The following is a 25,331-nucleotide window of genomic DNA, read 5'->3' as shown; positions in this document are numbered from 1 at the left end:
GGCAGGGTTTGGCATCACCTTGGTTTCTAGGTGGGGAACGATGCCTTGGTGGCTTCTTGCCCCACAGCTGCCGAGGATGGGCTATCCATCCTTTTTGTTGTGCTTGGTTTTCTGTGTTTCCCAGGAAATTGATTTAAAAAAAAATAAAAATGAAAACCTCCTAATAAGACTCCTGTTGTCAAAAAGTAACAGCTGCTTTCAAACAGCAGAAGACATCAAAATGTGCTTTCTTCTGACCCATTCTCATTCCTGACATGCCAATACAAACACAAGCATTTCCCCCTCACACGCTTGTGTGTTTGCCGGTAAACCTGTGCACTGACATCGGCTTGAATACTTGGAGTTGAGCAAGGGCAGCTTTTAAACTGATGAGCTGAAATTTAACCTGTGAGTAAGTGTCAGAAAGCAGGGGGGAAACATATTTCCAACCACTTGAATTTTCATGTGGAATTTATTCAAACAAAAAAAGCACATGTATTTCCATCCCCCCCCCCCCCTTTTTTTAATGGAAATTGATAGCCCATGTTAAGGTTGAAAGTAGATATTTTTTGTCCAATTCCTGCGGAATTGGGGCTGTATTTATAGTAAATGCCACATTGGGTTAGCATGGGCAGAAAGGATTGGGTCATGGCTCAAGCTGATACTCCTACACTATGACTTCCCACTGAAACCTTACAAAAAGAGGACACACAGCGCTATTATTACATTAATGGCTACTCTTGCTGCTGTTAGCGTGAATATGCTATTAAAATAGTAGTCAAAAGGTAGCATTTATTCACCTGTGCACGCGTCCTTGTCTGCAGGACTGCGGGCATGGCTTAGCAGAGCAGCGCTCCCAACTGGGGTTCACAGGAAAAAAAAAAGCTAAAACGATTTTAACCACTTGGAGCAGAACCACAAGCCGACAGTGACACCTAGTGACACCGAAAAAAACCCCAAAGCTCCCCAAAGAAACCATCCCACGTTCCCAAACCCGCGATCAAGGTGGGGGCTGAGTGGAAGCGGGCTCTGGCAGCGCCGGCATGAATTAAAGTACGATTAAATACAACTAAACTCTCTGTTTTCATGGATTTTAGGTTTTTGCAGACGGCCAAGCAAGGGAAAGCAAGGGCGCATGTTAACGTGTGTAAATTTTGTGTTTATTTTGCAGAAGGCTGGGCCAGCTTTGAGGGCAGCTGGACGTCTCCTCACACCGAGAGGGGCACAGCGCCTTCTCGCCTGAGAGGTGCTGTCCCTCCCCGTCAGGGTGGTTAAAATAAAACAGAAATTTATAGTGGAGAGCCAGTCGCGCTCCCGGCTGACAGTGGAGGCTCCCCGGCCCCGTTTGGAGGATTTTTTGAGGTGGTTTTTTTGTTTTTGTTTTTGGAGGGGACCAGGGTGGCGGCGAGGTGAGGGGAGGGCTAAGATGGCGGCTGGCCCCCGTGCGCCCTCCGGCCGCGGGGCTGAAGGGGTAAGGGCGGCCGCGGCCCCGGGCCGGTGAGGAGAAGGAAAAAGAGGAGGAGAAGGAGGAAGAGGAGGAGGAGAAAGAGAAGGAGGAGGAGGAGGAGGAAGCGCTTCCCGCCCCCGGCGGGTCAGAGCGGGGAAGTCGCCGCCCGAAGATGGCCGCCGCGGCGGGGGACGTGTGCGGCTCCGCGGCGGGAGCCCAGCCCGGGGCCGCGGCCGAGGCTCGGTTCATCAGCAGCGCCAAGGTGAGCCCGGCCCGAGGGGCGTCCTGCCCTCCCGCTGTCCCTCAGCTCTCCTCCTTCCTTCCCTTGGCCCCTCGGTGCCACCACAGCCCTGATGGATCCCAGCGGATCCAGTTGGTAGAGGGGGAAAAGCCTCGGCGCCGCCTCGGTGGGGTCGCACCCCGCCTCGCCTCAGCCAGCGCCGTGCCCGGGTGGGCTCGGTTTTGGGGTGAAAACCTCCCCGGTGGGGTTCGGTTTGGGGTGCATGGCCCCTTCCCGGCTCCCGTGAACCACGTTTCATCCCTCGCAGGGGAAAGGCTTGTTCGCCACCAGGAGCATCCGCAAAGGGGAGACCGTCTTCGTGGAGCAGCCGGTGGTGGCCTCCCAGTTCCTCTGGAACGCCCTGTACAACTACCGAGGTGAGGCGATGGCAGCCGCCGGCTTCATCAACAACTTGCCTTTTTTTTTTTTTTCTCTCCAAAGGAAGGGGTTTTGGGTTGGTTTCGGCACCGGCAGGCGTGCGGCACTGCTGGCATTTTGCTTTGCGCTGAGCTGTCGACAAGCTGAAGGAGCAGGCGTGGTTTGAGGGGATAACCACCCAGCCATCGAGCTGGAAAAAAGCACCACGTGCCACTGGGAGGGTGAAGACCCCGATTTTTGGGTGGTTTGGGTGCCGATCCCGATTACCCCAGCACAGGGTACAGCCCACAAGGATGCCAGTGTTCTCTGGAGGTGTGAAAATGCAGAGCACTGGTTGGAAGAGCAAGGATTTAAACTTTTTTAGTGTATGTGGCTTAAACTGCTCTGCTGGGCTGGTGCTTTTGGGTCTAGGGCAGAAGGAGAAGATGTGGTGTGACTTTGAGAAAAGAAATGCAAAAGTGGGGTTTGTACACAAGCCGAGCCATGCCCTACGTAGACCCTGCTGTCTGCTGAGCTGTACCAGAGATCAGCAAAATGAGGATGCCTGTCACGTGTATCATAAGTCCCTTAAACACCGGGCTGTGAGCATGCTTGTCTTGTGTATCATATGGCCCTTAAACACACGTCTCACTGGGTGTCTGGTTGTGTTTTCTCCCCACAGCCTGCGATCACTGCCTGCGGGCTTTGGAGACGGCGGAGGAAAACGCCCAGCGGCTGCTGGGGAAGAGCTCCCTGGTGCTGCCTCACCCGGAGCAGTGCAGCATCCGGAAAGACCTGCACCAGCAGTGTCCCCGCTGCCAGGTATGGGGCTACCGGGAGGGATCGTGGCCTGGCTGGGGTCGCTGACTCCTTTATAGCATCTGGCCAGGCCCTCAGTCCAGCCTTCTTCCCCAAGATGGGTGTCTGCCTTTCCCTTTCTGCATCGCTAAAGAGCTGGGGCTCAGACGGTCAGGGAGGGGACACAGCAGGGCCCAGGAGCCCTTTTCCTGCCGCTGTAGCCAACGCTGGGCGCTGTGCCCCTCGCTCTAGGTGACGTACTGCAGTGCCGAATGCAGGCAGGCCGCTTTGGAGCAGTACCACCAGGTCCTCTGCCTCGGCCCGTCCCGTGATGACCCCACGCACCCCCTCAACAAGCTGCAGGAGGCATGGAGGTAGGGGATCGACCTGCCTGTTGCTCCACGGGCAGAGGCGGTGGCTCTAGTGTCACAGGCTGGGTGACACTAACTTGGGACCAGGGCTGAAGACCGTTCTTACTTTGCATCCCTGCATGGGGTGGCTGGAGGGACCTGGTGGCTGTGGGATGCTGCTCTGCTCTGCAGCCCTACCTGAATTTGTGTCGGCGGTGCTGAGGTTTGGACACGGGCTGAGCAGTTCTTATTTTTTATCCAGTAAAGGGCTACAGAGTCCTGAGCTGCATATTGCTCACTCCTGCAATTTTATAGCATGCCTGCACTTCTCCATCTGCTTGGAGATCCGCCTCACAGAACTCCTGCACGTACATAAATTGCTGTCCCTGCTTGCAAAGGACAAAATGGGCACAGAGGGGAGAAGTGACGTCCTTGCCCCAAACCTGGTCACAAACCCCAGCTCTTGTTGCAGTCTTTGGCTTTGTGTGGGACCAGGACTATTCCCTGGGCTCTGGTTTAGCAGAGTTGTAGGGGATTATTTGTATCCTCTGAGCTGCAAGGAGGGTGCAGGCTTCTTTCCCTGAGCAGCGCTGGGTGCCCATGCAGTGGCACTGGGCTGGCTGCTTTGGTGATGAGTTCAGGCCTGACCACAAAGATAGCAGCTGCCCCTGCCTCCCTCCAGATTTTTCTTTCCATACCAGCACTGATCTCATCTTTCTTCTCTGTTATTCTCCAGAAACATGCATTATCCGCCGGAGACTTCCAGCATCATGCTGATGGCCCGGATGGTTGCCACTGTCAAACAGGTACGGCTGTAGTTCGAGTCCACGGCTGCTGGTGTGAGGTTTCTTCCTCCTGCTGTGGCTGTTATTCCCAGGGACCGATCTCTTTTCCAGCAGCTGGCAGAGCGCTTTCCTTCTTGAAGAGATTTCAATGTCTAGCGATCCCTGGTTGTAGAGGCAGCAGGCAGCAGAGGAGGCTTCAGTGTCCTGAGCCAAGCAGATCTTTTTTTTTTCCATACCAAATTAATTAGGCAGGACGGAACCCTTCCTTTGGCTCTGGTTCTTTGGCCTGGCTTTCTTGATGCTTTCGCTGGCAGTAAACTACTGCCGTGCAACTGCTTCTGGTGGCTGGACAGAAAAGCAGGCTGGACACCTCTGAGCTCAGCGGGGCTCGTCCTCTCCTCCCGCTCTCCTGGCAGGGGAAGAAAGCGGTGTCGGTGCAGTGTGTTTGCTTGATTCCTGTTTCAGGCTAAGGACAAGGACTGGTGGATCAAGGCCTTCTCCCAGTTCTGCAGTAAGACAGCAAACGAGGAAGAGGAGATTGCGCACAAACTGCTGGGGGACAAATTTAAGGTAAGAGCTTGGCAGCGCTTGGGTATGTTGAATGTTGGGAGTTCTCCAACCTGCCCTCTTCTTGCCTGCGTCAGGGGCCCTGTTGAGGCTGGGATGGGAGGCACTGGAAGTCCTCGGCACAGAGTAGGGTGCGGAGCTCTGTTTGGGGCTGGCTGAGCTGGCAGAGGGGAAGCGGATTGCTTAGAGGGCTTTGGGGTTACGATGCTGCAGCAGAACCTGCCGTTCCTTCTGTTGTGGGGGTGCTTCAGCTCTGGGAACGGGACAGGGTGATATTTAGCTGCTGAATATCACCTCAGCAGGTGGCTTTTGCTGCTAAAATGAGTGGCTTTTTGCTGCTCTAAGGACATCAAGCTCCAGCCTTGCAGGGAAGGACGAGGAACCTGACTCCTGAGCCTCCTGCGCTGTGCTGGGCTCGGCTGTCAGCCTGGGTCTGACTCCCCGTGGTGGCGATCCGCCCTAATGGTGTTCCCATGTTCCGCCAGGGCCAGCTGGAGCTGCTGCGTTTGCTCTTCACCGAAGCCCTTTACGATGAGCATCTCAGCAGGGTGAGTTGAGTTACCTGCCAGCTAGCTCAGGAGCATGGCAGGACCTTCCTTTGGGTGCCAGTTCCCCTGGGTCACGCCTGCCCTGGGACTCTGCCCCTTTTTCTTGCTTCCCCCAAAGCTCCCGGTGGGGTTTGAGGCGCACGCAGGGTGAGGTGCTGCTGCAGACTGGCCTGGCCTCAGCTGATTTCTCGTCTCCCTTCTGCAGTGGTTCACTCCAGAAGGCTTTCGGTCTCTCTTTGCCCTCGTTGGGACCAACGGCCAAGGCATAGGAACCAGGTAATGGGGCTTCCTGGGTGCTTGTTGCAGGGCTGTGCAAATGGGGCGTGGAGAGGGTGCACAGCCTGCAAATCTGCATTGGCCCAGGTAACGTCTGGGTTTGGACACGAGAGGTGGGAGCAAACTTAAAAGCAGTCCTTCATTTCAGCTCTGTCCAACCCTCTGGTGCCCCTCTGCCAGACCGTGGCCACTCGAAGCCCCTGAGTTTACCCTTAGATCCCCCACGTGAGGTCCCACCGTGCCCCAGCGGCGCCGCGGGGCTGTAACGGCGTTTGTCCCGCTTCCCGGCAGCTCTCTGAGCCAGTGGGTGCACGCTTGTGACGCGCTGGATCTCCCCATGCTGCAGCGGGAGGAGCTGGACGCCTTCATCGACCAACTCTACAAGGACATCGAGAAGGGTGAGGGCCTGCTGCGGCCGCGGGCAGCCTCTGACAGCGCCGCGCGCGCGGCTCCGCCGAGGTCGGCGCGGTCAGAAGGCTGACCTGAGGGATCCCGTTCGGAAAAACACGCTCAGCGCTCGGAGACCCGCCCGTGCCGTTTATTTGGCTGAGGACAGGGACAGGCAGGGAGCGCGCGCGCTCGAACGGGGGGGGGCGCAGATCTTCGCGTCCTTGTGGTGGTTTTACCGTGCCGGGCAGCTGGAACTCCACCGCAACCGCTCTCTCGCTCCCCCCTCAGAAGAGGAGGGGAGGAAGGAAAGGAAAGAAACAACTCACGGGTTGAGATAAGGGTAATTTAATTAATGGGAGCAAATAATTATTAGGGAGAGATTATTATTAATTAAACAATTTAACTAAAGGGGAAGAGGGGGGGGGAAAGGGGGAAAAAAAACCAGGGCTGCGTGGAAGCGCAGAGGAAAGAAATTACTCTCTACTTGCCACAAACGAGCGACGCTTGGCCGCCTCCTGGAAGCAGGGCCTCAACGCACGTAGCCGGTGTTCGGGAGGACGGACGTTTTCACCAGAGCCCACCCCTCCCCTCTTCTTCCTTTTCCCACCGTTTATTGCTGAGCGTGGCACCGTGTGGCGCGGGACGTCCCTTGGGCTGCTTTAGGTCAGCTGCCCTGGGGATGTCCCTTCCTCGCTTCCTTGCCCACCCCCCAGGAGGGTCAGGGAGAGTCCCGATGCTGCGCCAGCCCCGCTCAGCAGCGGGCGCGACGCCGGCGTGATACCCAGCGCTGTTCGAGCTGCCAGTGCAGAGCACAGCAGCGCGTGGGCTGCCGCAGGGAAAGTGAACGGCCCGGCCAGACCCGCTCCTCCGTTTCTCCCGGCGGGAAGGGAGCGGGGCTTTGGAAACCACCCCGAAAAGCAGCGCTGGCTGGGGGCGTTCTCTTCGTGCTGCGCGCGTGTGGCAGAGCCAGGACAGCCCCCACAAAGCCTTCCTTTACCCCCCCCCCTCTCTGCTGCAGAATCGGGGGAGTTCCTCAACTGCGAGGGGTCGGGTCTCTACGTGCTGCAGAGCTGCTGTAAGTAACGCGAGGGCTGCGAGAGGAACCGGCAGCCCGGGGAGGGTCGCGCCGTGCCGGTCGCGCCGTGCCGGCCTGATCCACCTTTTCCTAGTCCCCAGGGTGAGCGGACAGTGCAGCGCTGGCGTCCCCAGCGCAGGTGGGGTGGCTGCAGCGTTGCGCTGCCATACCCTTCGCCCGGCTGCGGCCCCTCCCGGTTGGAGGCACTGCTTCCCCCATGCCCCTGGCCACCGGTAGCCGAAGGAGCAGGGTTCGGCCAGCGAAACCGGCCCGGTCCTGAGCCGCGTGGGACGGCTGGCACAAGCCCCGCCGGCTGTTTTGGGTTCCCGGACGTTCCCTTTGTCTGGAGAAGCGCTGGCAGCGGTGGTTGGTGTTCCCCCCAGGTAACCACAGCTGCATCCCCAACGCCGAGACGTCCTTCCCGGACAACAACTTCCTCCTGCATCTGACGGCTCTGGAGGACATCGAAGCAGGAGAGGTGAGACGGGCGCGCGTGGGCGAAACCTGGGGCGGGGGCGCAGCTCGGCGGAGACCTCCACGTCCCCTACGTTCGCCACAAACCCCAGTCCTGTACCTCTTGCGTTGTCCTGGCGCAGGGCGGTTCCCTGGCTGTGGTGAATTGGAGCCTCATTCCGCGTGGGCGCCGCCTGACCCCACGTTCCCACGTGGCTTTTGGGGTGACCGGTACGACCTGTGCTGCTTTGGGTTCCTAGGAAGCGGCTCTCAGCCCGGCCCTTTTCTCTTTGCTCGCAGGAGATCTGCATCAGTTACCTGGACTGCTGTCAGAGGGAGCGGAGCAGACACAGCCGCAACAAGATACTCAGGTAGGGGCTGCCTGAAGGGGCAGACGCCCCCCGCCACAGCTGAGCGTCATCGTTTTAGCCCCCTGCGGGCCGCCCTGACCCTCTGCCTCGTTAGACCTGTGCCCGTCTCACCTCCCTCCCTCTTTTCTCCCGCCCCCCTCCCCCAGGGAGAACTATTTGTTCGCCTGCTCGTGTCCCAAGTGCCTGGCGCAAGCCGACGACCCCGACGTGACGTCGGACGAGGAGGAGGAGGGCGAAGGGGAGACGGACGACGCCGAGCTGGAGGACGAGATGACCGACGTGTGATCCTGGCCCCGGGGCGAGAGGAGAGGGACGGGAGAGAGGAAAGGGTCCTCCCCGAGGCAGCAGCTTTAATATTAAAACAGGGTTGTGTTGTGGGGTCGGGGTGGGGGTGGGGGGGGGCGGGAGAGGCTCTGTCGGCGTGGGGCAGCGCGGGGGGAGCCGGAGGCGGGCCCCGCTTCCACCTGCCCTCGTGCTCTGTGCGTGCGAGGCCCCCCCCACCCTCCCTGCGAGGACCGGGTGTGAGCCAGCAGCCCCCTGCCTCGTCCCGGTGTCCCAAGGGGCCGGCTGGTGGTCGCGGGGGAAGCCGGAGAGGCCCCGGGGTAGGGCACAGCGCGGTGCTCCCGCTGCGGCCACCCCCCCGAGGCTGCTCCCGGGTCCGTGCCGGGCGCGGAGGGGCGCGTCCTTTCCTACCCCGCAGGGACGAGGGGAGAGCGCGCGCGTGTGTGTGCGCACGAGGGGTACTATTTAATGTCTGTGTTAGCACTATCTACGCACCGAGGAGCCGGGGGGGGCCTCGTCTGTGCTCCGTTCCACGCCTTGAGCTCGGCGAGCAGCGAGCGAGGGGCGAAACGGGCGTGAAGGTGGGGCAAAAGTGCCTCGGGGCGGCTCAGGCACCCGAGCGCGGGCCATCAGTCCTCCCTGCCTCAGCCCCAGCCTTCGGCCGACGCGGCCTTGCTGGGCTCTTCTGGGGGGGGGGGGGGGGGGGGGGCTGCCGCTGCCACAGGCTGGGTCGCGCAAGCAAATCCAGCCCCAAAGCCCAGGAAACGTTTGGGGGTTTCGCGGCGAGCCGTCCCCCAGGCTGGCGGGAGGAGGGTGAGCGCGAGGGGCGGCCTCCTGCTTCCGCGGGGGAAGAAGGACGCTCGCTACCGGGGCCCCGCACCGAGACGTCGCCCGTCCCGTAGCTGGGTGCTGGGGCGGGCGGTGTCCACGCGGCTGTAGGGGGAAGGAAACGGCTCCCCGTGAGGGGCTGGGAAGCACCCGGGGGTATTTTATTTTTTTTTTTCCCCCCACCCTATGTGTTTTTTTTTTTTTGTTATTTGTTTTTTGGAGCTGTTTTCCAGCCCGTTTCCTCCGGGCCGGCGGCGGTTTGTGGGACCGAGGGCGACGCTGCAGCTGGGCGCCTCCGCCACGACCGTCCCTGCCAGCCCCGCGCCCTTGGGTGTCGGTAATAAACTGAGCCTGGTGAGACCCAGGGCTGCGTCGTCTGTGCGGTTACGTGGGGGGGGGGGGGGGGGGGGGCGAGAGCAGGTACAAAAAAAGGCTGCGGTTTAGGGTGGTTTGGGGGCGCGGGGAGGGCTGAGGGCAGACGTAAGCCCTGCCGCAGTCGCAGGAGGCAGCTTGGGAGGCATACTTGGGGGGGGGAAAAAAAAAGGGGATGGAATTGTTCTTTTATGCACAGCTGCTGAAAAAAAAAAAAAAAGAGGAAACCCCCCCCCCTTCCTCTAAAACTTCATTAGCTCAGACAAAAATACACAGGGGCCGGGCGAGCCCTGCTAGTACAGACCGAGCCCGTATCAGCCGCCCCCTCCCCTCCCCTGCGGGCTGCCTCCGTGTAATACCGCGCCCCTCGGAATCAGCAGCGCGCCGTTGGCATCGTTAAAGTGTTCCTCGGGGAAGCGCCGGGCCGTCCCCTCCCTCCCAAGAAGTCTCTGCAAAGGTTGCTCGAGGTCCCACCCTGGGCGCTGGGGTTTTGCCCAGCTCCACGCCGGCACGAGGATCTTCCCGTCGGGCCGGGAGGTGGGATTTCGGGAGCACAGCGGGGGTCCTGTCCTCACAGCCGGTCCCCGGGGCGAGCTCCAGGGGTCCCCCCCCCCCGCCCCCCAAAGTCCTCGCTCTGCCGCGGCCTCCCGCCGCTACCAGAAGGTCCAGGGGGGCTGCATCATCTCGTACGTCGGGATGCTGGTGACGTTGACGGGGATGGAGATGACGGCCCACGGGAGCCCGTGCTGCTCCAGCGAGCGCCTGATCATGTACCTGCGAGGATAAAGGCAAGGTGGGAGGGAGAGCGGAGCCCCAGCGCACAGCACAGGCCGCCAGCCAGCTCCGAAACTGGATGAAACGTGACAAAACCCACCAAAAATCTGGCCCAAAGCTTGGGTGGGAGACGGGGACCTCCCCCGTTCAGCGGGAACGGGACTTATTCAGCCCTTCCCGTGAGGCTCGGGCCAACCAAAGGCCCCTCGGCCGAGGCACCTACCCGTCCCTGCCCAGGAGGAAGAGCGCGGGGATGTCGGCCGTCCTCCTGGTGCTGTCCTGGATCATCTCGATGTAGAAGCTGTCGTTATCGTAGGCGTTGTCCGCGATGATCACCGCCCGCCCTCCGTGCTCCTGGATCACGCGCGTCTTCGACAGGAACGAGCAGCCCCTGGGGCACGGAAGCGTAAATCTCGCGTCAGCAGCCGCAGGGCTGATGGCGTTGGGGGGGAGCGAAGCCGGGAGGCGTGTGGGTATCTGCCTCTGGTTCAGCCTCCGCAGCCGGCAGGGCAGCGGGAGGTGGCACCGCTGAGACAGCAAGTGCTGGAGGCGCCCAGGGCAGGGACTGCCTCCCTGTCACCGTGCCACTCCCAACGCCTCTTTGCGTAAATCGGACTCAGATAAATAAAAATAGACCTCTCTGCGTCTATTTTTAAGGACGCGACTGCCCACGTTTTGCTTGCTGGGCCACTTTCTCCTAAGGGAGAAAAAAAAAAAAATACAGCTTTTTCCAACTGTCTTCTAAGAGCTGCCACACAAAATGCTCAGGGCTGAAAGCATCCCCCCCCCCCCCGTTTTCCACACGTGGATAAGGTCACAGGAAGAAGCTGGGGGTGACGGCAGCACGTGTCTGGGCCCTGGCACTGCCACCCACTGCCCCACGGGCAGCTCCCTCCTGCCCCGCAGCTCCCGCAGCGCAGACCTACCCCCGCTCCACCAAGGCGATCTGGTCCTGGATGAAGACGCCATTGTTCAGCTCTCCGCAGGCTTCGGGGGGATCCGCTGGGACCAGGTGGATCTGGTCGTACCTTGTGTTCTCCGAGAACAAGACAGGCAGGGCTGAGCGGGGAGGGGGGGGGGGGGAAGCAGGACCGCTGCTGCCCCCACCCCTCCGTCCCGCTGCCCCCTGCCCCGCTCGTCCCCCTGTGGGATGTGTCCTGGGGAGCTTTAGGGCTGCCAGCTGCCTCTCCAGCACCTCCCTCCTTCCATGGGAAGGCTTGCGGAAAAGCGATTAGCTCCTTTTCCATAAAAACCTTCACGTCAGCGGGCCCTGAAGTGGTGAAATGTCAAGGTGGGGGCCCCGCAGTGAAATGTCAGGACGGGACCCGCGTTTATTCCCATGCTTACAAACACCCCCGTGGTGAAATGTCGGGATGGGACCCGCGTTCATCGCCGTACTTACAAACACCCCGCCGAAATCCTTGGCCGGCGTGGCCGTGAAGATGTAGCGGATGTCTCCAGGGCTCAGCACTTGGAAGTACAGGTACTCGTGGATGCGCAGACCTGCTGGGGGGGGGGGGGGGGAAGAGAGCAGTGAGAGGCCGAGGCAACACAAAACTCCTGAAAAATTAAAAAAAAAAAAAAAAAAAACAAAGAACAAAAAACAAAGAACCACAAAAAACAGAACCCGGGCAGGTGCTGAGGGAAGCTGAGGGGCGCTGAGGGGCGCTGAGGGGGGTTGAGGGGCTCTGAAGGGGGTGGAGGGGGGCTGAGGGGGCTGAAGGGCCCTGAGGGGGGCTGAGGGGCTCTGAAGGGGGTTGGAGGGGGCTGAGGGGATCTGAGGGGCGCTGGGGGGCCCTGTGGGGGGCTTAGGGGAGATGGGGGGCGCTGACGGGAGCTGAGGGGGCTGAAGGGCTCTGAAGGGGGCTGAGGGGATCTGAGGGGCGCTGGGGGAGCCCTGAGGGGGGCTGGGCTGGGCTGGGCCGGGCGGGCCCCGCACCCTCCGGCAGCGCCTGGTCCCGGCCCCGAGGGTGCCCGGGGGTCTCCGGTGTTCTCCGGGGGGGGGTTCCCGGGGGTCCCCGGGGGTGCCGGGGGCCGCTCACCGCGGGCCGGGCAGGAGCAGAGGCAGAGGCAGAGCCACAGCGAGCGGCGGAGCATGGCTGCGCCCGGCCCCGCCCCGCTCGCCCCCGCGCCGCTCCCATTGGCCGCGCTGCCCCCATCTCGCCTTCCCATTGGGCGGCGTCGCTGTCAATCTCCTGAGAGGCCGAGGGGGGCGTTGTCAGTGCCGGCCGCCTCGGTCCTCCAGCGGGCCTGCCAAATAAAGAGCCACCCGCCTGCGCTGCTCGTCGCAGGCCGCGCCCCCTGCAAAATAGTGAGCCTTCGTCCCGTCGCTGCCTCTCTATGGTCATCGGGGGACAGAAGGGCGCCCCCGGCGGGGCCCGCTCTGGCCTCCCCGCACCACCGAGCGCGGCCGGAAGTGGTTGCCTAGCAACGCGCGGGGCATTGTGGGCGCGGGGCCTGCCGCAGCCGGGAGCCGCCGCGAGGAGCGCCGCCGGGATGATGGTGAGCGCCATCCGCCGCCATCCGCCGCCATCCGCCCCGCCGCCGCCCCGCCCGGCCTCCGCCGCCCTCCGGGGGCCATCGCAGGCGGGGATGCGGCGGGTTCCGCCGCGCTTTGGGCCCGCTGATGGCGGCGCGGCCGGGCCTGCGGGGGCCGGGCGGCGGGCGGGGGGCTAGGCCCGGGCTTGGGGGGCGGCCGCGGGGCCTGCCGGGAGTTGTAGTCCGGGGACGGGGGGGTGCGGGGTTTGCTCCCCCGTTGGGATCCGTCCCCCGGGGGGTGCGGGAGGGCGCCGGGCGGTTCCCTTCGCGTGGGGCTTCGAGGACGGGGCTGGCTGTGGCACTCCCAGCCCTCGGCTCGTCACCAGGCCCTCGGCGGTGGTCGTGTGCGCGGTGGTTGTCCTGTGGTTCTGCTCTCGGCCTGGTTAAAGCTGGGGGTAACAAACTGGGGCTGTGGCTGGACTTGGGGCCGTGCCGTCTGGTTCCCTTTGTGAAACCTGGCAGTGGGTTCGTGGAGCACAGAGAGGAGCCTGCTGGGGGCTTCGATGCCCTCTAGGCCCTGCCTGTGTTTCTGAGACCTCTCTCCCTGTTTGGCATCAGGCAGGTGTGGTCACTTAGTTTGCGTTCGTCTACCGCGTCCTCTCTGAACGCATTGTTCTCCAGTTGTTCTCCTTGGGGTCGCATGGGCTGTGGCTTGAGATGTGGCAGGGAAAGGGCCGTTAGTACCAGAAGGACATCGAGGCCCTGGAGCCTGCCCAGAGAAGGGCTGTGAAGCTGGAGCACAAGTCCTGTGAGGAGCGGCTGAGGGAACTGGGGGTGTTTGGGCTGGGGAAGGGGAGGCTCAGGGCAGACCTCATTGCTCTCTGCAACTGCCTGAAAGGGAGGTGTGGGGAGCTGGGGGTCGGCCTCTTCTCACAGGTAACCAGTGATAGGACCAGAGGGAATGGCCTCAAGCTGTGCCAGGGGAGGTTCAGGTGGGAAATGAGGAGACATTTCTTCTCAGGAAGAGGGGCCAGGTGCAGGGATGGGGTGACAGGGAGGTGGTGGTGTCACCGTCCCTGGGGGTGTTCAAGGGAAGGTTGGACGTGGTGCTTGGGGGTGTGGTTCAGTGGGTGACAGTGGTGGTAAGGGGGTGGTTGGACCAGACGAGCTCGGAGGGCTTTTCCAGCCGTAATTGTTCTGTGATTCTGTTGTGCCGAACATCCTGCCGGCTTAGCGATTACTGCATGTGCTGTCCTCTCCAATCTGGCATCAAAATCAACCTCAGGGAGCTGCGCTGCAGTGAGGGAAGCCGAGAAGTCTTGTGGACAGTTACAGGCTGCTCCCAGGGAGGGGGCGTGCTGGAGGCATCTGGGTGAATTGCAGTTACCCCGCGGAAGGGCTTGGAGCCCCGCTTTGGAGCAGTGGGGTCAAAAGCAGTGTGACTGGTGCCCTCTGGGCAGAGGGGTTTGAGGGGTCTGTAGGTTTTGGCCTTGGCCTCGTGCGGTGGGCTCGTGCTGGGCTGCGCCAGAGGCAGCTCTGGGCTGAACGCAGACCGCTCAGATCGGGGTACCAGCCCTGCCGTGTGTTCTCCTCCAGCCGACACCGGTTATCCTGCTGAAGGAGGGCACTGACACCTCGCAGGGGATCCCCCAGCTCGTCAGCAACATCAATGCCTGCCAGGTGATCGCCGAGGCCGTGCGCACCACGCTGGGGCCGCGGGGCATGGACAAGCTCATCGTGGATGACCGGGGTAAGCAGCCCTCCTCAGCCAGGCGCCTCTTGCTGCTGGCGGGCGTTCTGTAACGCGATTCAGTTCGCACCTTCACGTCTGTTAAACCAACGTAAGCGTTTGTACAGGATTCAACTTCTCTGCCCCGTACTCGTCTCGGCTCCCAAGGCAGGGGGGCAGCCCCTGGCTCAGGGCTCGGTTCAACGCCTTGGTTCTGGCCCCAGCTGTCGCAGGTGTCCCACCTGCCTGCTGCCCCGGGGTTCGGGCGCCTCTGCTTTCGTTGGGAGGCTGCTGAGATCCAGGGTTAGGGTGACTCGACGCACATCTGTGGCAGGAAGGAGGAGCTGGGTGTCCTGGGCGTGATCCTCGGGTATCCCTGACTCTCTCTCTCGCCCTCTGCCCCCCATCCCATCGTTTTTATAACGAGGCTCATAATTCGCGTGGGGTTGGTTAGCTCTTGGTTTGGCTGAGCGAGCGTGGGGTCAGTGAATGTTACTGGGCTTATTTTTTGTGTGATGAGGGATGAGACTCACCCCTCTGAAAAGACTTGCTTCGAGCCACTAAAAGAGCGGGTTTTTTTAATCCCTGTTACTGTAAGGTCTTAGAACTCTTTTAATATTTTTTACAAACGCGAACTATGATAATTGCATTTAAAAATGTCACTTGAAATTTCAATATTGTTTAAATTTAATTTAAATTTTAAAATTACTCTATGGATAATGTGCTTTCTAGCCTCTTTCTTTAGGTGAGTATCAGGCTAGAGTATAAGTTTTTGTTTTTTGTTTTTTAACTTGAAGACTGTTCAGAAGTAGAGGGAGATGAATTTAAAGCCTCTCCCTTAACTGTTGCGGAGACTCGTTCTGCACTTTGACAAGCTACGCTTAATTTGCTCCAGAACCGGGCTAAAAGGACGCTGTCACTGTGGGATTTTTCCTGCTGACGCTCTGTGCAACGGCCGTCCTGGGCTCTCCCCCTCTGTCGTGCCGTCCGTGTCAGCCAGCTTAACAGCTCTGTGTCTGGCTGTGTTAAAATATCGCGGTGACCGCGTTGCAGGTCACACGGAAGAGAAAAAACAACGCAGTAGTTTGGCTGAAAATAAATAATTTTAAACGGAAGTTTGGGGTTACAGCCTGTGGTGGTTTCAACTCGGCGAAATTCACAGTGATGGAGCCCAGCGGGGCTGGCTGGTTGGTGTTACTCTCGTATTCAAGTCCCTTGAGGTCTGCAAAGCTCCCCAGCGCGCTGACGCGTCCCTTTTGCGGTGCTGAGGGCTGTATTTGGGGCAGCCGAGCTTGATTTCCTCGTCTAAATCCATTGCAGGCAAAGCCACCATCTCGAACGACGGCGCCACCATCCTGAAGCTCCTGGACGTTGTCCACCCGGCCGCGAAGACGTTGGTGGACATCGCCAAGTCTCAGGATGCCGAGGTAGGAGGGCGGCCCGGCTGTGTGCGGAGGCACGAAAGGCAGCAGCGGGCTGGCTCCTGCTGGCACCGGTGTGCGCTTGGCGTTAGCTGGGGGGGGGATCGATCACGCAGTGCTGACGTTTAGCTTGGCTTCGTTACTGCCGCTTTTGTTCTCGTGGTAGCTTTGCGATCCCGTGTGCTGTTTCCGCCAGAGGTGGGAAGGGGGTTGGGAATTTCAAAGCGCCGAGTTCCCATCTGATGAGCACGGGGAAGTGGGAGGTGGGAGATGTCACCGCGCCCTCAAACGGGACGGAGTGTGAACCCAGTGGTTCACAATAACCAAAGAATCCAGCTGCGGATGCGTGAGCAGAGAAGGTTGCGCCGCCTGCGCTCCTCAGGAAGCCCCTGCGTGTGGTTTTGAAGCCCTTACCCCGGCAGCTCTGCGGGCGGTGACACAAAACCTTCCCTGTCCGCGCAGGTCGGCGATGGCACCACGTCCGTCACTCTGCTCGCTGCCGAGTTCCTGAAGCAGGTGAAGCCCTACGTGGAGGAAGGCCTCCATCCTCAGATCATCATCCGTGCCTTCCGCACGGCGACGCAGCTGGTAAGGCGGCGCCGCGTGCTCTGCCAGAGCGTCTGGGGGGGGGGCGCAGCCTGTGCCAGGGGAGGAGGGGGATAAAATAAAACCGTTCTTCCAGGCCAGAGCCAGTGGTGAAGCCGAGTGGGGGTGACAGTAGCGATCTCCTGGGGTCCTGCTGCAAGCATCAGCTGTTCTGTGGTATCACCCAGCTGTTATTGCCAGCCCCTGCCTCTGGGGCGCTGTTCCCCTCTCTGTTTTTTCCTCCAAGGAAGAACGAATAGGCGGGAAAATTCACTTCCTGGTCTCTGCTGCTCCTTGTACGCCTTACGTCTCGCGAAGCAAATCAGTCAGTCAGGCTGAATCTTCTCTGGGGGTTAACTCCCCTGGTTGTAATGCCTTGGTGGATTGGAGAACTGGGTTGGGAGGCTCTTAAATGCGCAGAGATAACGGTTCGAAATCCCACCGGAGTTTTTCAAAGGCGTTATTTTTATGGGTTGAAAAGGAAGAAGCCTCTTAACGACCGCAGTAAGCTTCTGGTAATTAAAACAGGAAATAGTACGGCAGGTGGGATCTGGGAGCTCTGCTCAGAGCGTGGGGTGAGGTTGTGTATAAACGTTCTTAGCTGTCCGTGCTGCTGCTGGTTGTCTGGTGTGTGTGTGTGTGGATGGGGCTTCCCAGATCTCCGCTGAAAGCAGCAGCGCAGCTTTGAGCCTCTCCCCTTTCTCTTAAACTTGCTGGGTTTCTTACAGCTGCTCTGCTGGAAGGGTTGGAACAGTGAAGTGCTTGAAACTTCGGTTATGTTGAGGGAGGGAATAAAAGACGGCGTCAAATACAAAGGGAAGTTGGAGATCTGCTCAGCTCACAGGCACGAGTCGTTAACCCAGCTGTTGGCTTGTGTTTTGGCAGGCTGTGAACAAGATCAAAGACATCGCTGTTTCCGTGAAGAAGGAAGACAAAGAGTAAGTCTCCCTCGTGGATGGCCTGGTTGTGTAGCTGGGCTTCGCTTGGTGGCTGCGAGGCGTTTCTGCCTTCTGCTGGGGCTCTGGCTGAGCTCTTGAGGTCGGGATGAGCAGCTGGGGCCCCCCACCGGGGTTTTTCTTGGGCTCTCGGAATTTCCTGCTCCCCCAGGGAAGGGGCCGTGCTCGCACTTGGGTTGCAGCGAAGTGGGGCAGCGTTTTCCCGAGCGCTTGGAGGAGGCTGGGTACCAAAATGAGCGGCCTCGTTTCTTCTGTCGAGTGACAGCGGAGACTTGCAGCGTTTGGTGCAATCACCGGCAGCGTTGAATGCTCGGTGCTTCCCTTAAAACCAAATCCGTCCTTAGCTGCCGAGTACCTGAAGGGAAATGGCTAAGAACATTAATGAAATAATTACTGAAATGAGATGATAATGCTAGAGGTGACTTTCTCCCTGCATTTTATGCTCTCGTCTGTGTGGTTAGACCTTCCTAGCACCTCGAGTAGAACTTCACGTTGAGCTGTGTGGCCCTATTGAATACACCAGAACAATTCTTGCTCTTTCTGCTCTCCTGTTTCCCTGGTGTCCCTTCCATCACCCGCTCTGCCACGACTTGTGTTACCCGAGGGAACGCTCGGAGAACCTAAATCCCTCTAAAGTTGTCCCAGACTTCATACCACCTTTGGATGAAGATGAGGGTGCCCGAGCCCCCCTGTTCTGGTCAGGCGTGTGGTATCTAAAAGCCGACCAGCCCCATTGGTACGGGTCTGATGTCCAGGCGTTACAAGTCTGTTTCGGCTTCCACGTGCCCTGCTTTCCCCGTCCGTGGCCAGGAGCTGATCCCTGCCTCCTCGTGTGGGTCTGTCGTACACGCAGTTTTGGGGTTTCGTGAAAGGAATCAGCAGCAAGGCTTTGTCTTTTCCTCCCCTGCAGCGAGCAGAGAAGCCTGCTGGAGAAGTGCGCAGCCACAGCCCTGAGCTCCAAGCTGATCTCCCAGAGCAAGGACTTTTTTTCCAAGATGGTGGTGGATGCTGTCATGATGTTAGACGACTTGCTGCAGCTCAAAATGATTGGGATAAAGAAGGTGCAAGGAGGTGCTCTGGAAGTAGGTGCTCTCGGAACCTGTCTTGAGGGGTAGGGGACAGTGGCTGCAGCCCCTTTGAAGTTTGGCCTGCTGCTTGGCCCGCCCCTGCTGGAGGGGAAAGCCTGCCACAGTCTCTGAATCGTTATTCTGTGGCCGTTACTGTCTGTAAACACTTCTCACGAGCATTTTCATTGAGAGGAGTCGTTACCGTTACCCCATGATCTTGCCCGGACACCTGATTTAGTGAATTAGGAATGTTTCAGCATCTGTTCTCCCTGTGTCTGGGCCTAGCGGTATTCTGGGGCTTGCAGAAATCGGCCCCCTGGGCAGGGGGGAGTCTCAGTTTTGCCCTTGTATTCGCCTCTCAGGCTCCTCGGAGACGTGTCTGTGGCTGGGGCAGATAACTTAGCACGCTGCTTTTTGGGGCTGGCTTGTTTTGGGTCCTGGTCACCCTGCCCTGTCAGCACGCACAGAAAATCTGGGCTTTGCCTGGCTGAGGAGGGTGAAAGGACGGATGCTCCCTGGGCAGAGCTGAGTGCGCAGTGAGGTTTGATGCCCGTGGCGCAGGGGATTGAGGCGCAGGGGATTGAGGCGCAGGGGATTGAGGCGCAGGGGATTGAGGCGCAGGGGATTGAGGCGCAGGGGATTGAGGCGCAGGGGATTGAGGCGCAGGGGATTGAGGCGCAGGGGATTGAGGATTTCTCTCCTAGCCACGAAGTCGAGAAGTTCGCTGAAGGGGGCAGTGTTGGGCAGGGTAGTCCTGCTGAGGAGCAGTCGTAGGGATGGTGGTGGAGCTTGTAGAAGCAAACCCGGGGGGGGAAAAAAAAAGGTGTGGGGCTGTGGATGAGAAGTATCTGTCTTCAAAGGGCAGAAATGGGAAAGACATCAGAGGGAGAACAGATTGCTCCATCCCTCGGTCTTAAGATTGTGTATAGCGTCTTCGGCTGCAGCGTCGTGAGGGATAGGGAGGAAACGATAGAAGCTGGTTCTGTGAACAGAGGGAAGAAAATATTTGCCGCTTATTTGCTTTAAAAGTGGGTTAATCAAAGGAGACAGCTGTTGGTGAGCGCTTTGTAAATGAGGACTGAGAAGCAGGGAGTCTCCCGTGGGAGTTGTTAACCCCGCTGAGAAAACCTTGGGAGGCTGAGCCTAACAAACTTCCCCCTCCTCAAGGACTCGCAGCTGGTGGCCGGAGTTGCCTTTAAGAAGACGTTTTCGTACGCCGGGTTTGAAATGCAGCCCAAGAAGTACCAGTCTCCCAAGATCGCCTTGCTGAACGTGGAGCTGGAGCTCAAAGCGGAGAAGGACAACGCTGAAGTCAGAGTGAACACGGTGGAGGTAAGAGCTGAAAGGGGAGCCTCTCCTTCCTCGTGCCTGCCAGCTGGGAGCAAATGTCAGGGAGCTGGGCGCTCTGACCGCATCTGTCCCTCCCGAGAGTCCCTGCTGCGCTGCGCTGGGGGAAGTGTAACAGACCTTGAGTTCCAGAGGCTTTAGGGCGTGTTTCTGCTCTCAGTTACAGCCAGCAGCTGGGTGGTGACTTTTTTATGCCTAACGAGTGGCCTCCCAGGGAAGTCTTAATTAAGCGGCACTCAAAATGTGGAAGAAGATGCGTGTATTTAAGCCAACGAGGTAGCAGTTCAGGCAGTGGATCTCTTTCCATCTTGTGGACATAACCTTAAGAAACGAGGTGTCAGAGAGTGACCCCCTTGGAAAGTGCTGCGTGCGCTTGGCTCCTGCATGGCCGCGGTGTCTAAAAATCCGCGGGCTTTGCTCTTTGGGTCTTGGCCCCGCTGTGATGTCAGTAATTGTTTCCTTGAGGTTCTCCTCGCTGCCTTGGCGAATGCGACTTCCCGTCGCGTTCAGCGGCTGCGTGTGGCGTTGCTGCGTGCTGTCAGCAGCTCTCCTAGCTGCCTGTGGCCGTGCTTCACTGAGCTGGAACGCGGCGGGCTCGTGTGTAAGGCTTGTCAAGCACGGGCGCGCTGCTAAAGCACGGGGTTTCTCCATGTCTTTTTCCTTTCTGAGAGAACGCCGAATTTCTTCGCCCCGGTGTCTGTGCCCGGCTCTGTAAACACCTCTGACATCAGTACAATCCCTTCCTCCTTCCCGTGTTCCCTCTCTCAAGCTGTTGCTACCTTTTTCTTGGGTCACGCAGCCCCTTTTTCTACTTGGCTCTGCTGCCGGCAGCATTTTAACAAACGTGCTTCTCCGTCGTAAGATGGAGTGACCCAAAACTGCCTCTGAGTCTCGGGAAGCCGTCGGCTGCCACGGCCACGCGGAGCAGCGTCAGTGCTGCCTTTCCTTTAGAAGAGCCCGGGTGCAGTGGGGTGCGTTTAATCCTCTGTAACGCCAGTGCTGGCCGTTTCTCTCCTCCCTGCCAGGACTACCAGGCCATCGTGGATGCCGAATGGAACATCTTGTACGACAAGCTAGACAAAATCCACAAGTCGGGAGCCAAAGTCGTCCTGTCCAAGCTTCCTATCGGTGACGTGGCTACTCAGTACTTCGCGGACAGAGACATGTTTTGTGCTGGCCGTGTCCCGGAGGAAGATCTCAAGAGAACTATGATGGTGAGCTGCCTTGCTCTTGGGGTAAAGACTTGAAATTCAGCTCGAATGGTGCCAGGCTGGTCATGCCATCCCCAAAACAGGGCGCGGTCAGCGACTGAACGTGCAGATTGAAAACAAAAATCACGTGGTTTCTTTGAGGAAACGGTCGTTGCGTAAAGCTGTAGCATCCTGAGTAAGCTGCTCCTTGGTGGAGTGACCGATCACAAACTGGCTGCGGCTTCGCTGCTTTTTAGTTTCCCGGGTGTTACACCATATTAGGTTCTGCACGCTGCGTTGGCAGAAGTTTCTTTTCCCTGCTTCTTGCCCGTTCTGCTGCGAGTGGGTTTCTCTGAGCTGCCTTTGTGTTGCTGCTGGACCCCAGAGCCCCGTGAGTCAGCACTTGAAAGAAGCGTAATCTCATTTTGCTGTCGAGGGTCACTTCGGTTGCTGGTAGCCTGCCTAGATACTCGAGATGGGGGGGAAGTAGATGATTTTTTTTGCCTGAATCTGACCCGCGGGGTGGTTCTGCATCAGCTAAAAGGCTGGGCTGTCGCAGAAGAGCAGTAGCCTGCTGGGCGAATTTGTCTTGTTTGTCAGTGCTGGTAACGCCACGCTTATCTTCCTCCCCTGCAGGCCTGCGGCGGTTCCATTCAGACCAGCGTGAATGCCCTGTCAGACGACGTGCTGGGCCGATGCGAGCTCTTCGAGGAGACTCAGATCGGAGGAGACAGGTAAACGTGCCGGCTGCGAGCCTGGAGTCCCGTGCAAACACTCCGATATTAGCTGGAAAAGTTAGGGTGTGAGTGTTAGCAGGTGCGAGCGTCTCTCTAGGCGGTGCTGAAAGCAAGACTGCATCGTTACTTCTTTGTGTGAGGCTGAGGAGCAGCAGTCAACTCTCGTTCAAGTCTTACCTTACCTCTCTTACGTGCTTTTTAACGATCTTTTCCCTGGTGCAGCGTAGAAGGCCTGGTGGTATTTCATTCAAACTTAAAAGCAGCGCCTTCCGGGCCTGGTGGCGGCATCGTCTGGTGTCCCGCGGCGCCACTTCACGCGGTGTAAATGAAGCTGGGTACCGCGCGGTGGGGTTCTTCCTGTTGCTAGAGGAGAAATCCTCTTTTGGGGCCGTCTCCGAACATCTGCTGCGCTCCCGCCAAGTGAAAATGAGAGCGCCGGCTTAGTGCAAAGCCTTTAGCAGCAGAGAGCAGATTTCCCTGGGTCAGCTGGCGTTCCACTCGTGAATCTCGCTTGGAAAGAGCTGCTCTGTCCTCGTGCTGCGCTGTGTCGCTGCTGAGCCCGCTGAGGAGCGGCGCTGCCTTTTGGTCGCCTCAACCGTTGCTGTGTTGTGCCCTTGGCAGGTATAACTTCTTCACAGGCTGCCCGAAGGCAAAGACGTGCACGATAATCCTGCGAGGAGGCGCAGAGCAGTTCATGGAGGAGACGGAACGGTCCCTGCACGATGCCATCATGATAGTGCGGAGAGCCATCAAGGTAGGGACCCGCGGAGGTGCCTCCCTGCTGGCTTGGGCGGGCCCTGGGGCTGGAGATCAGCCCTGGCACAGCCGTAACGCCTTCCAGCAGCCCTCTCACGCCCCCCGGCGCTGGCTGAGGTCTCTCCTACTGGAATTCTGCTGAAGCAGGGAGCCGCAGCCCGTAGACCGAGCGTGCAGACAAGCAGCGCCTGACTGATTAACTCGATTGCCGTCTTCTCTGCGGCACTGCCAGCTGCTTTCCAGGCACGCCTGGCTTTGTCTTCTCTTTAGTTTTTAACTCAATTGCCCTGGCTGGGTTGCTGCGTGTTCTGTCAGCACCTTCACCCTGACAGGGAGCAGTCTTTGGGGTGTGCTGGGTAGGTCTGCGGTGGATGTGAGTAGCAAGGTTGATTTTGTGCCTGAATTTCATCTGTTACAAGCCCATTCCTCCCTCTCTCGGTGACTTCCCGGAGGGATAAGCGTTGGTGACCGCCCCCTTGTGTGAAGGTGGGCTGGTGGCACCGAGAGGGGGGTCTGAGGTGTGGGGGACTGTGCCGTGCTTGCAGGGTTGCTGGTCCCGTGTTCCCTAACTGCAGGCATTTCTGGGTTGTGCATGATAATGTGTCGATGTGTGGTGGTTTTTTTTTTTTTTCCTGTGAGGCTGAGCGCCCGTGGAAGGAAGCATGTCAACATTTTTGGAACTGTTCTGGCTTCAGAAAGAACATCCTGATCTCTCTACTTACTGAAGCAGACAGGCAAGGGAAAAAATAGCTAGTAGGAGAACTCGGCTGCGAAGCGCTGCTGCGAATACCTTCAGTTCTGAACGCTTTACAAAAATGAGGGGTGCTTGTGCAGCACAAGGGAGGCTGTGGTCTGCCGTGCCCTCGCTGGCACAGCGTCGCCCAACCACGGGACGGAGCTGCCGGCAGGGGCCACCTGAGGGTCTCGACCTGTTTCTGAAGTGTGATGGCCCAGGCCGGGGGCTTCCCCTGGGACTGCAGTGCCTGCGTTGCCCCGCCGCAGGACGCTCCTGGGAGAGGGGCTTTCCTGCTCTCCCCGTTCCCGGGACAGGAGCGCGAGCGTCACCTCTTTTCCCTGTCTTTTTCCAGAACGACTCGGTGGTCGCCGGCGGTGGCGCGATAGAGATGGAGCTCTCCAAATACCTCCGGGACTACTCCAGGACCATTCCGGGCAAGCAGCAGCTGCTGATAGGAGCTTACGCTAAAGCCCTTGAGATCATTCCCCGCCAGCTCTGTGACAACGCGGGCTTCGATGCCACCAACATCCTGAACAAGCTGCGAGCCAAGCACGCGCAGGTGGGTGCCCGCCCTTGGCAGAGCCGCTGTAATTCCTCTACGTTTCTGCTGGGCTCGTGTCCCCTTTGATGAAATGCTGGGTTTTGTTTTCAGATGCAGTGTGGGCTTGCGGCAGGTTGCTGTGAGGGGAAATGATGTGTTTTCCCTTTGATCGCAGCTGCCGGGTGACTTTTTTTAGAGCTGGGAGTTCTGATTTGCTTGTTAAAAATGCCTCGTTTGTCAGGAGGGAGGCTTCTGTATTAAACATGAAAGTAATTAGTGGAAACGTTGGCTCCGCGGTGTGTTTTCCAGGGGAGCTGCAGACTGGAGGTCCCCGATTACTTGCGATCGCTTCAGATGTTGCGGAGCGTGTGCACGTGAGGCCCTAATTCAGGCAGTTAGGTCTCGGTTTGCTGCTCGTGCCCTTTAGCAGCAGTTGTGTCGCTGTGGCATCACCTGTGTCGCGTGTCACGCTGCAGATGACAGCGGCGTTGGGGGGACTGCTCTGAAACGAGCGGCTGTGGGTAAGGGGATGAGACAACAGCGAGGTGGAAGGCGGTTGTGAAGCGTTCGGCAGCTTCTTTGTGAAATGGAGCAAGTTTCCTGTCCTGTGAGGCTTCGCTGCCACTGTTGGCTGACAGCTGAGCCTTTTTTCCTCGTGTTCTCCTCAAATTTCCCCCCCCGCCTTCGTACAGCAAGGTCCAGTCTTCATCTCCTCGAGTGTTTGCATGCCCTTGCTTCTCGGGACGTCATCCCTGAACTGCTCCGCCCTGTAACCAGAGCTTCTCCCCTTCTCTCTCCTGCCAGGGAGGCATGTGGTACGGCGTGGACGTCAACAACGAGGACATCGCCGACAACTTCGAGGCCTGCGTGTGGGAGCCGGCCGTCGTGCGCATCAACGCGCTGACGGCCGCCTCGGAGGCCGCCTGCCTCATCGTGTCCGTCGACGAGACCATCAAGAACCCCCGCTCCACCGTGGACGCCCCTCCCGGCGGCCGGGGCCGGGGCCGAGGCAGGCCCCACAACCACTGAACCCCGCTCTCCCTTCCGGCGTCCCGACGCGGCTGGGGCTCTCCTCCAGCGTGCAGATGGGAAACGATTCCTAGCTTAATTAACAGGCCCTTTACCAGATGGTCACTTCGAGGGTTCGCAGGCAACCACTGGCCTCGTTTAATTAGAGTCGAATCTTGGCAGGGGCAGCGGCAGCCTCCTGCGAGGTGCCCTGCCCCAACATTTCCTACACAGCACTGATCCCCCGAGGCTCGCCCCGCGGAAGCCGTGCTGGGCAGAGCCCTCCTCGATGCTGGCAGGCAGCGCGGCGAGCACGCCTGGGGTTTCTTTGTATTTATACGTCTTTCTGCTGGGGGTTTGAACCCGGGCTCAATAAACGAATGGCAGTGTTTCCGTGGCAGGCTTTGGTGGCTTTCTTCTCTTTGCTGCTTGCTTTATTCTACAGGGTGGTAGCTTGAGGTTGTTGTACCTTTAAACCATTTTTTTTCCCCCATTTTCCCTATCGATACGGCTCAGGGACTTGCGTTTGCCTAACGGGCTGCTTGCGTCCTGCCTTTTCTTCGATGGAAGCTGGTGCTGGGGTGCCAGGGGAGTGCTCCAACAGCTCCAGCCCTGGCTGGGGGCTGTGGGGAGGAGACGTGGGGCTGGTGGGGCTTCAGCGATGGTCCTGGGGCTGGGGCTTCCCCACCAGGGAGCAGGGGGACACGGGCTGGGGCTCTGGAGGTGGGGCAGGTCGCTTGAAAACGTAAATGGAAGGCAGGGGGAGAAATTTATGTCTGTTATCAGCCCTTTGAGATCTGATATACCTTCGAGATCTCACTTAATTAGTCGAGCTGATGCTCTGTTAC

The 25,331-nt window shown here is 59.1% G+C and overlaps 3 protein-coding genes across 4 annotated transcripts; 2 read left to right on the top strand and 1 right to left on the bottom strand.

The window, feature by feature from the left end:
* The first annotated feature begins 1,578 nt into the window (after nucleotides 1–1,578).
* SMYD5 (SMYD family member 5) lies at nucleotides 1,579–8,041 on the top strand. 2 transcript variants are annotated; one of them, XM_035547331.2, is made up of 13 exons: nucleotides 1,579–1,688; nucleotides 1,975–2,083; nucleotides 2,746–2,885; nucleotides 3,114–3,235; nucleotides 3,948–4,017; nucleotides 4,462–4,566; nucleotides 5,049–5,111; nucleotides 5,317–5,387; nucleotides 5,679–5,785; nucleotides 6,796–6,852; nucleotides 7,236–7,330; nucleotides 7,606–7,676; nucleotides 7,823–8,041. In XM_035547331.2, the coding sequence occupies exons 1-13, from the start codon at nucleotides 1,599–1,601 to the stop codon at nucleotides 7,959–7,961; spliced, it is 1,239 nt and encodes a 412-aa protein (XP_035403224.1). In that variant the 5' UTR covers nucleotides 1,579–1,598; the 3' UTR covers nucleotides 7,962–8,041. The 2 variants fall into 2 exon arrangements, with proteins under 2 accessions (XP_035403224.1, XP_050566391.1); XM_050710434.1 differs by lacking the exon at nucleotides 6,796–6,852 and having other exon boundaries at nucleotides 7,823–8,040.
* Nucleotides 8,042–9,391: 1,350 nt separating this feature from the next.
* Nucleotides 9,392–12,042, bottom strand: PRADC1 (protease associated domain containing 1). Its single transcript, XM_050710562.1, has 5 exons — nucleotides 11,975–12,042; nucleotides 11,335–11,438; nucleotides 10,859–10,968; nucleotides 10,156–10,323; nucleotides 9,392–9,932 (listed from the first exon to the last, which is right to left on the bottom strand). The coding sequence occupies exons 1-5, from the start codon at nucleotides 12,027–12,029 to the stop codon at nucleotides 9,812–9,814; spliced, it is 558 nt and encodes a 185-aa protein (XP_050566519.1). The 5' UTR covers nucleotides 12,030–12,042; the 3' UTR covers nucleotides 9,392–9,811.
* A 93-nt stretch (nucleotides 12,043–12,135) lies between these two features.
* CCT7 (chaperonin containing TCP1 subunit 7) lies at nucleotides 12,136–24,883 on the top strand. The gene is made up of 12 exons (XM_035547463.1): nucleotides 12,136–12,434; nucleotides 14,007–14,160; nucleotides 15,460–15,566; nucleotides 16,023–16,148; nucleotides 17,031–17,083; nucleotides 18,012–18,183; nucleotides 19,336–19,500; nucleotides 20,541–20,729; nucleotides 21,342–21,439; nucleotides 22,064–22,196; nucleotides 23,287–23,493; nucleotides 24,280–24,883. The coding sequence occupies exons 1-12, from the start codon at nucleotides 12,273–12,275 to the stop codon at nucleotides 24,502–24,504; spliced, it is 1,791 nt and encodes a 596-aa protein (XP_035403356.1). The 5' UTR covers nucleotides 12,136–12,272; the 3' UTR covers nucleotides 24,505–24,883.
* Nucleotides 24,884–25,331: the final 448 nt, after the last annotated feature.

This window comes from Cygnus atratus, chromosome 4, assembly GCF_013377495.2.
Source record: "Cygnus atratus isolate AKBS03 ecotype Queensland, Australia chromosome 4, CAtr_DNAZoo_HiC_assembly, whole genome shotgun sequence".
NCBI classification, from domain to species: Eukaryota; Metazoa; Chordata; class Aves; order Anseriformes; family Anatidae; genus Cygnus; species Cygnus atratus.
Note: the sequence above shows the minus strand (reverse complement) of the source record. Positions and strands in the feature narration are given on the sequence as shown.

What these genes read in the sequence shown, in the direction of transcription:
- SMYD5 (XM_035547331.2), top strand. Translation starts at nt 1,599, where the DNA reads ATGGCCGCCGCGGCGGGGGACGTGTGCGGCTCCGCGGCGGGAGCCCAG. An exon ending in TGCTGGGGGACAAATTTAAG is followed by an intron (nt 4,567 to 5,048) that starts GTAAGAGCTTGG and finishes ATGTTCCGCCAG; the next exon opens with GGCCAGCTGGAGCTGCTGCG. An exon ending in CTACAAGGACATCGAGAAGG is followed by an intron (nt 5,786 to 6,795) that starts GTGAGGGCCTGC and finishes TCTCTGCTGCAG; the next exon opens with AATCGGGGGAGTTCCTCAAC.
- PRADC1 (XM_050710562.1), bottom strand. Translation starts at nt 12,029, where the DNA reads ATGCTCCGCCGCTCGCTGTGGCTCTGCCTCTGCCTCTGCTCCTGCCCG. An exon ending in ATCGCCTTGGTGGAGCGGGG is followed by an intron (nt 10,324 to 10,858) that starts GTAGGTCTGCGC and finishes TCCGTGCCCCAG; the next exon opens with GGGCTGCTCGTTCCTGTCGA. An exon ending in TTCCTCCTGGGCAGGGACGG is followed by an intron (nt 9,933 to 10,155) that starts GTAGGTGCCTCG and finishes TTATCCTCGCAG; the next exon opens with GTACATGATCAGGCGCTCGC.
- CCT7 (XM_035547463.1), top strand. Translation starts at nt 12,273, where the DNA reads ATGGTCATCGGGGGACAGAAGGGCGCCCCCGGCGGGGCCCGCTCTGGC. An exon ending in GCTCATCGTGGATGACCGGG is followed by an intron (nt 14,161 to 15,459) that starts GTAAGCAGCCCT and finishes AATCCATTGCAG; the next exon opens with GCAAAGCCACCATCTCGAAC. An exon ending in TGCAAGGAGGTGCTCTGGAA is followed by an intron (nt 18,184 to 19,335) that starts GTAGGTGCTCTC and finishes CCCCTCCTCAAG; the next exon opens with GACTCGCAGCTGGTGGCCGG.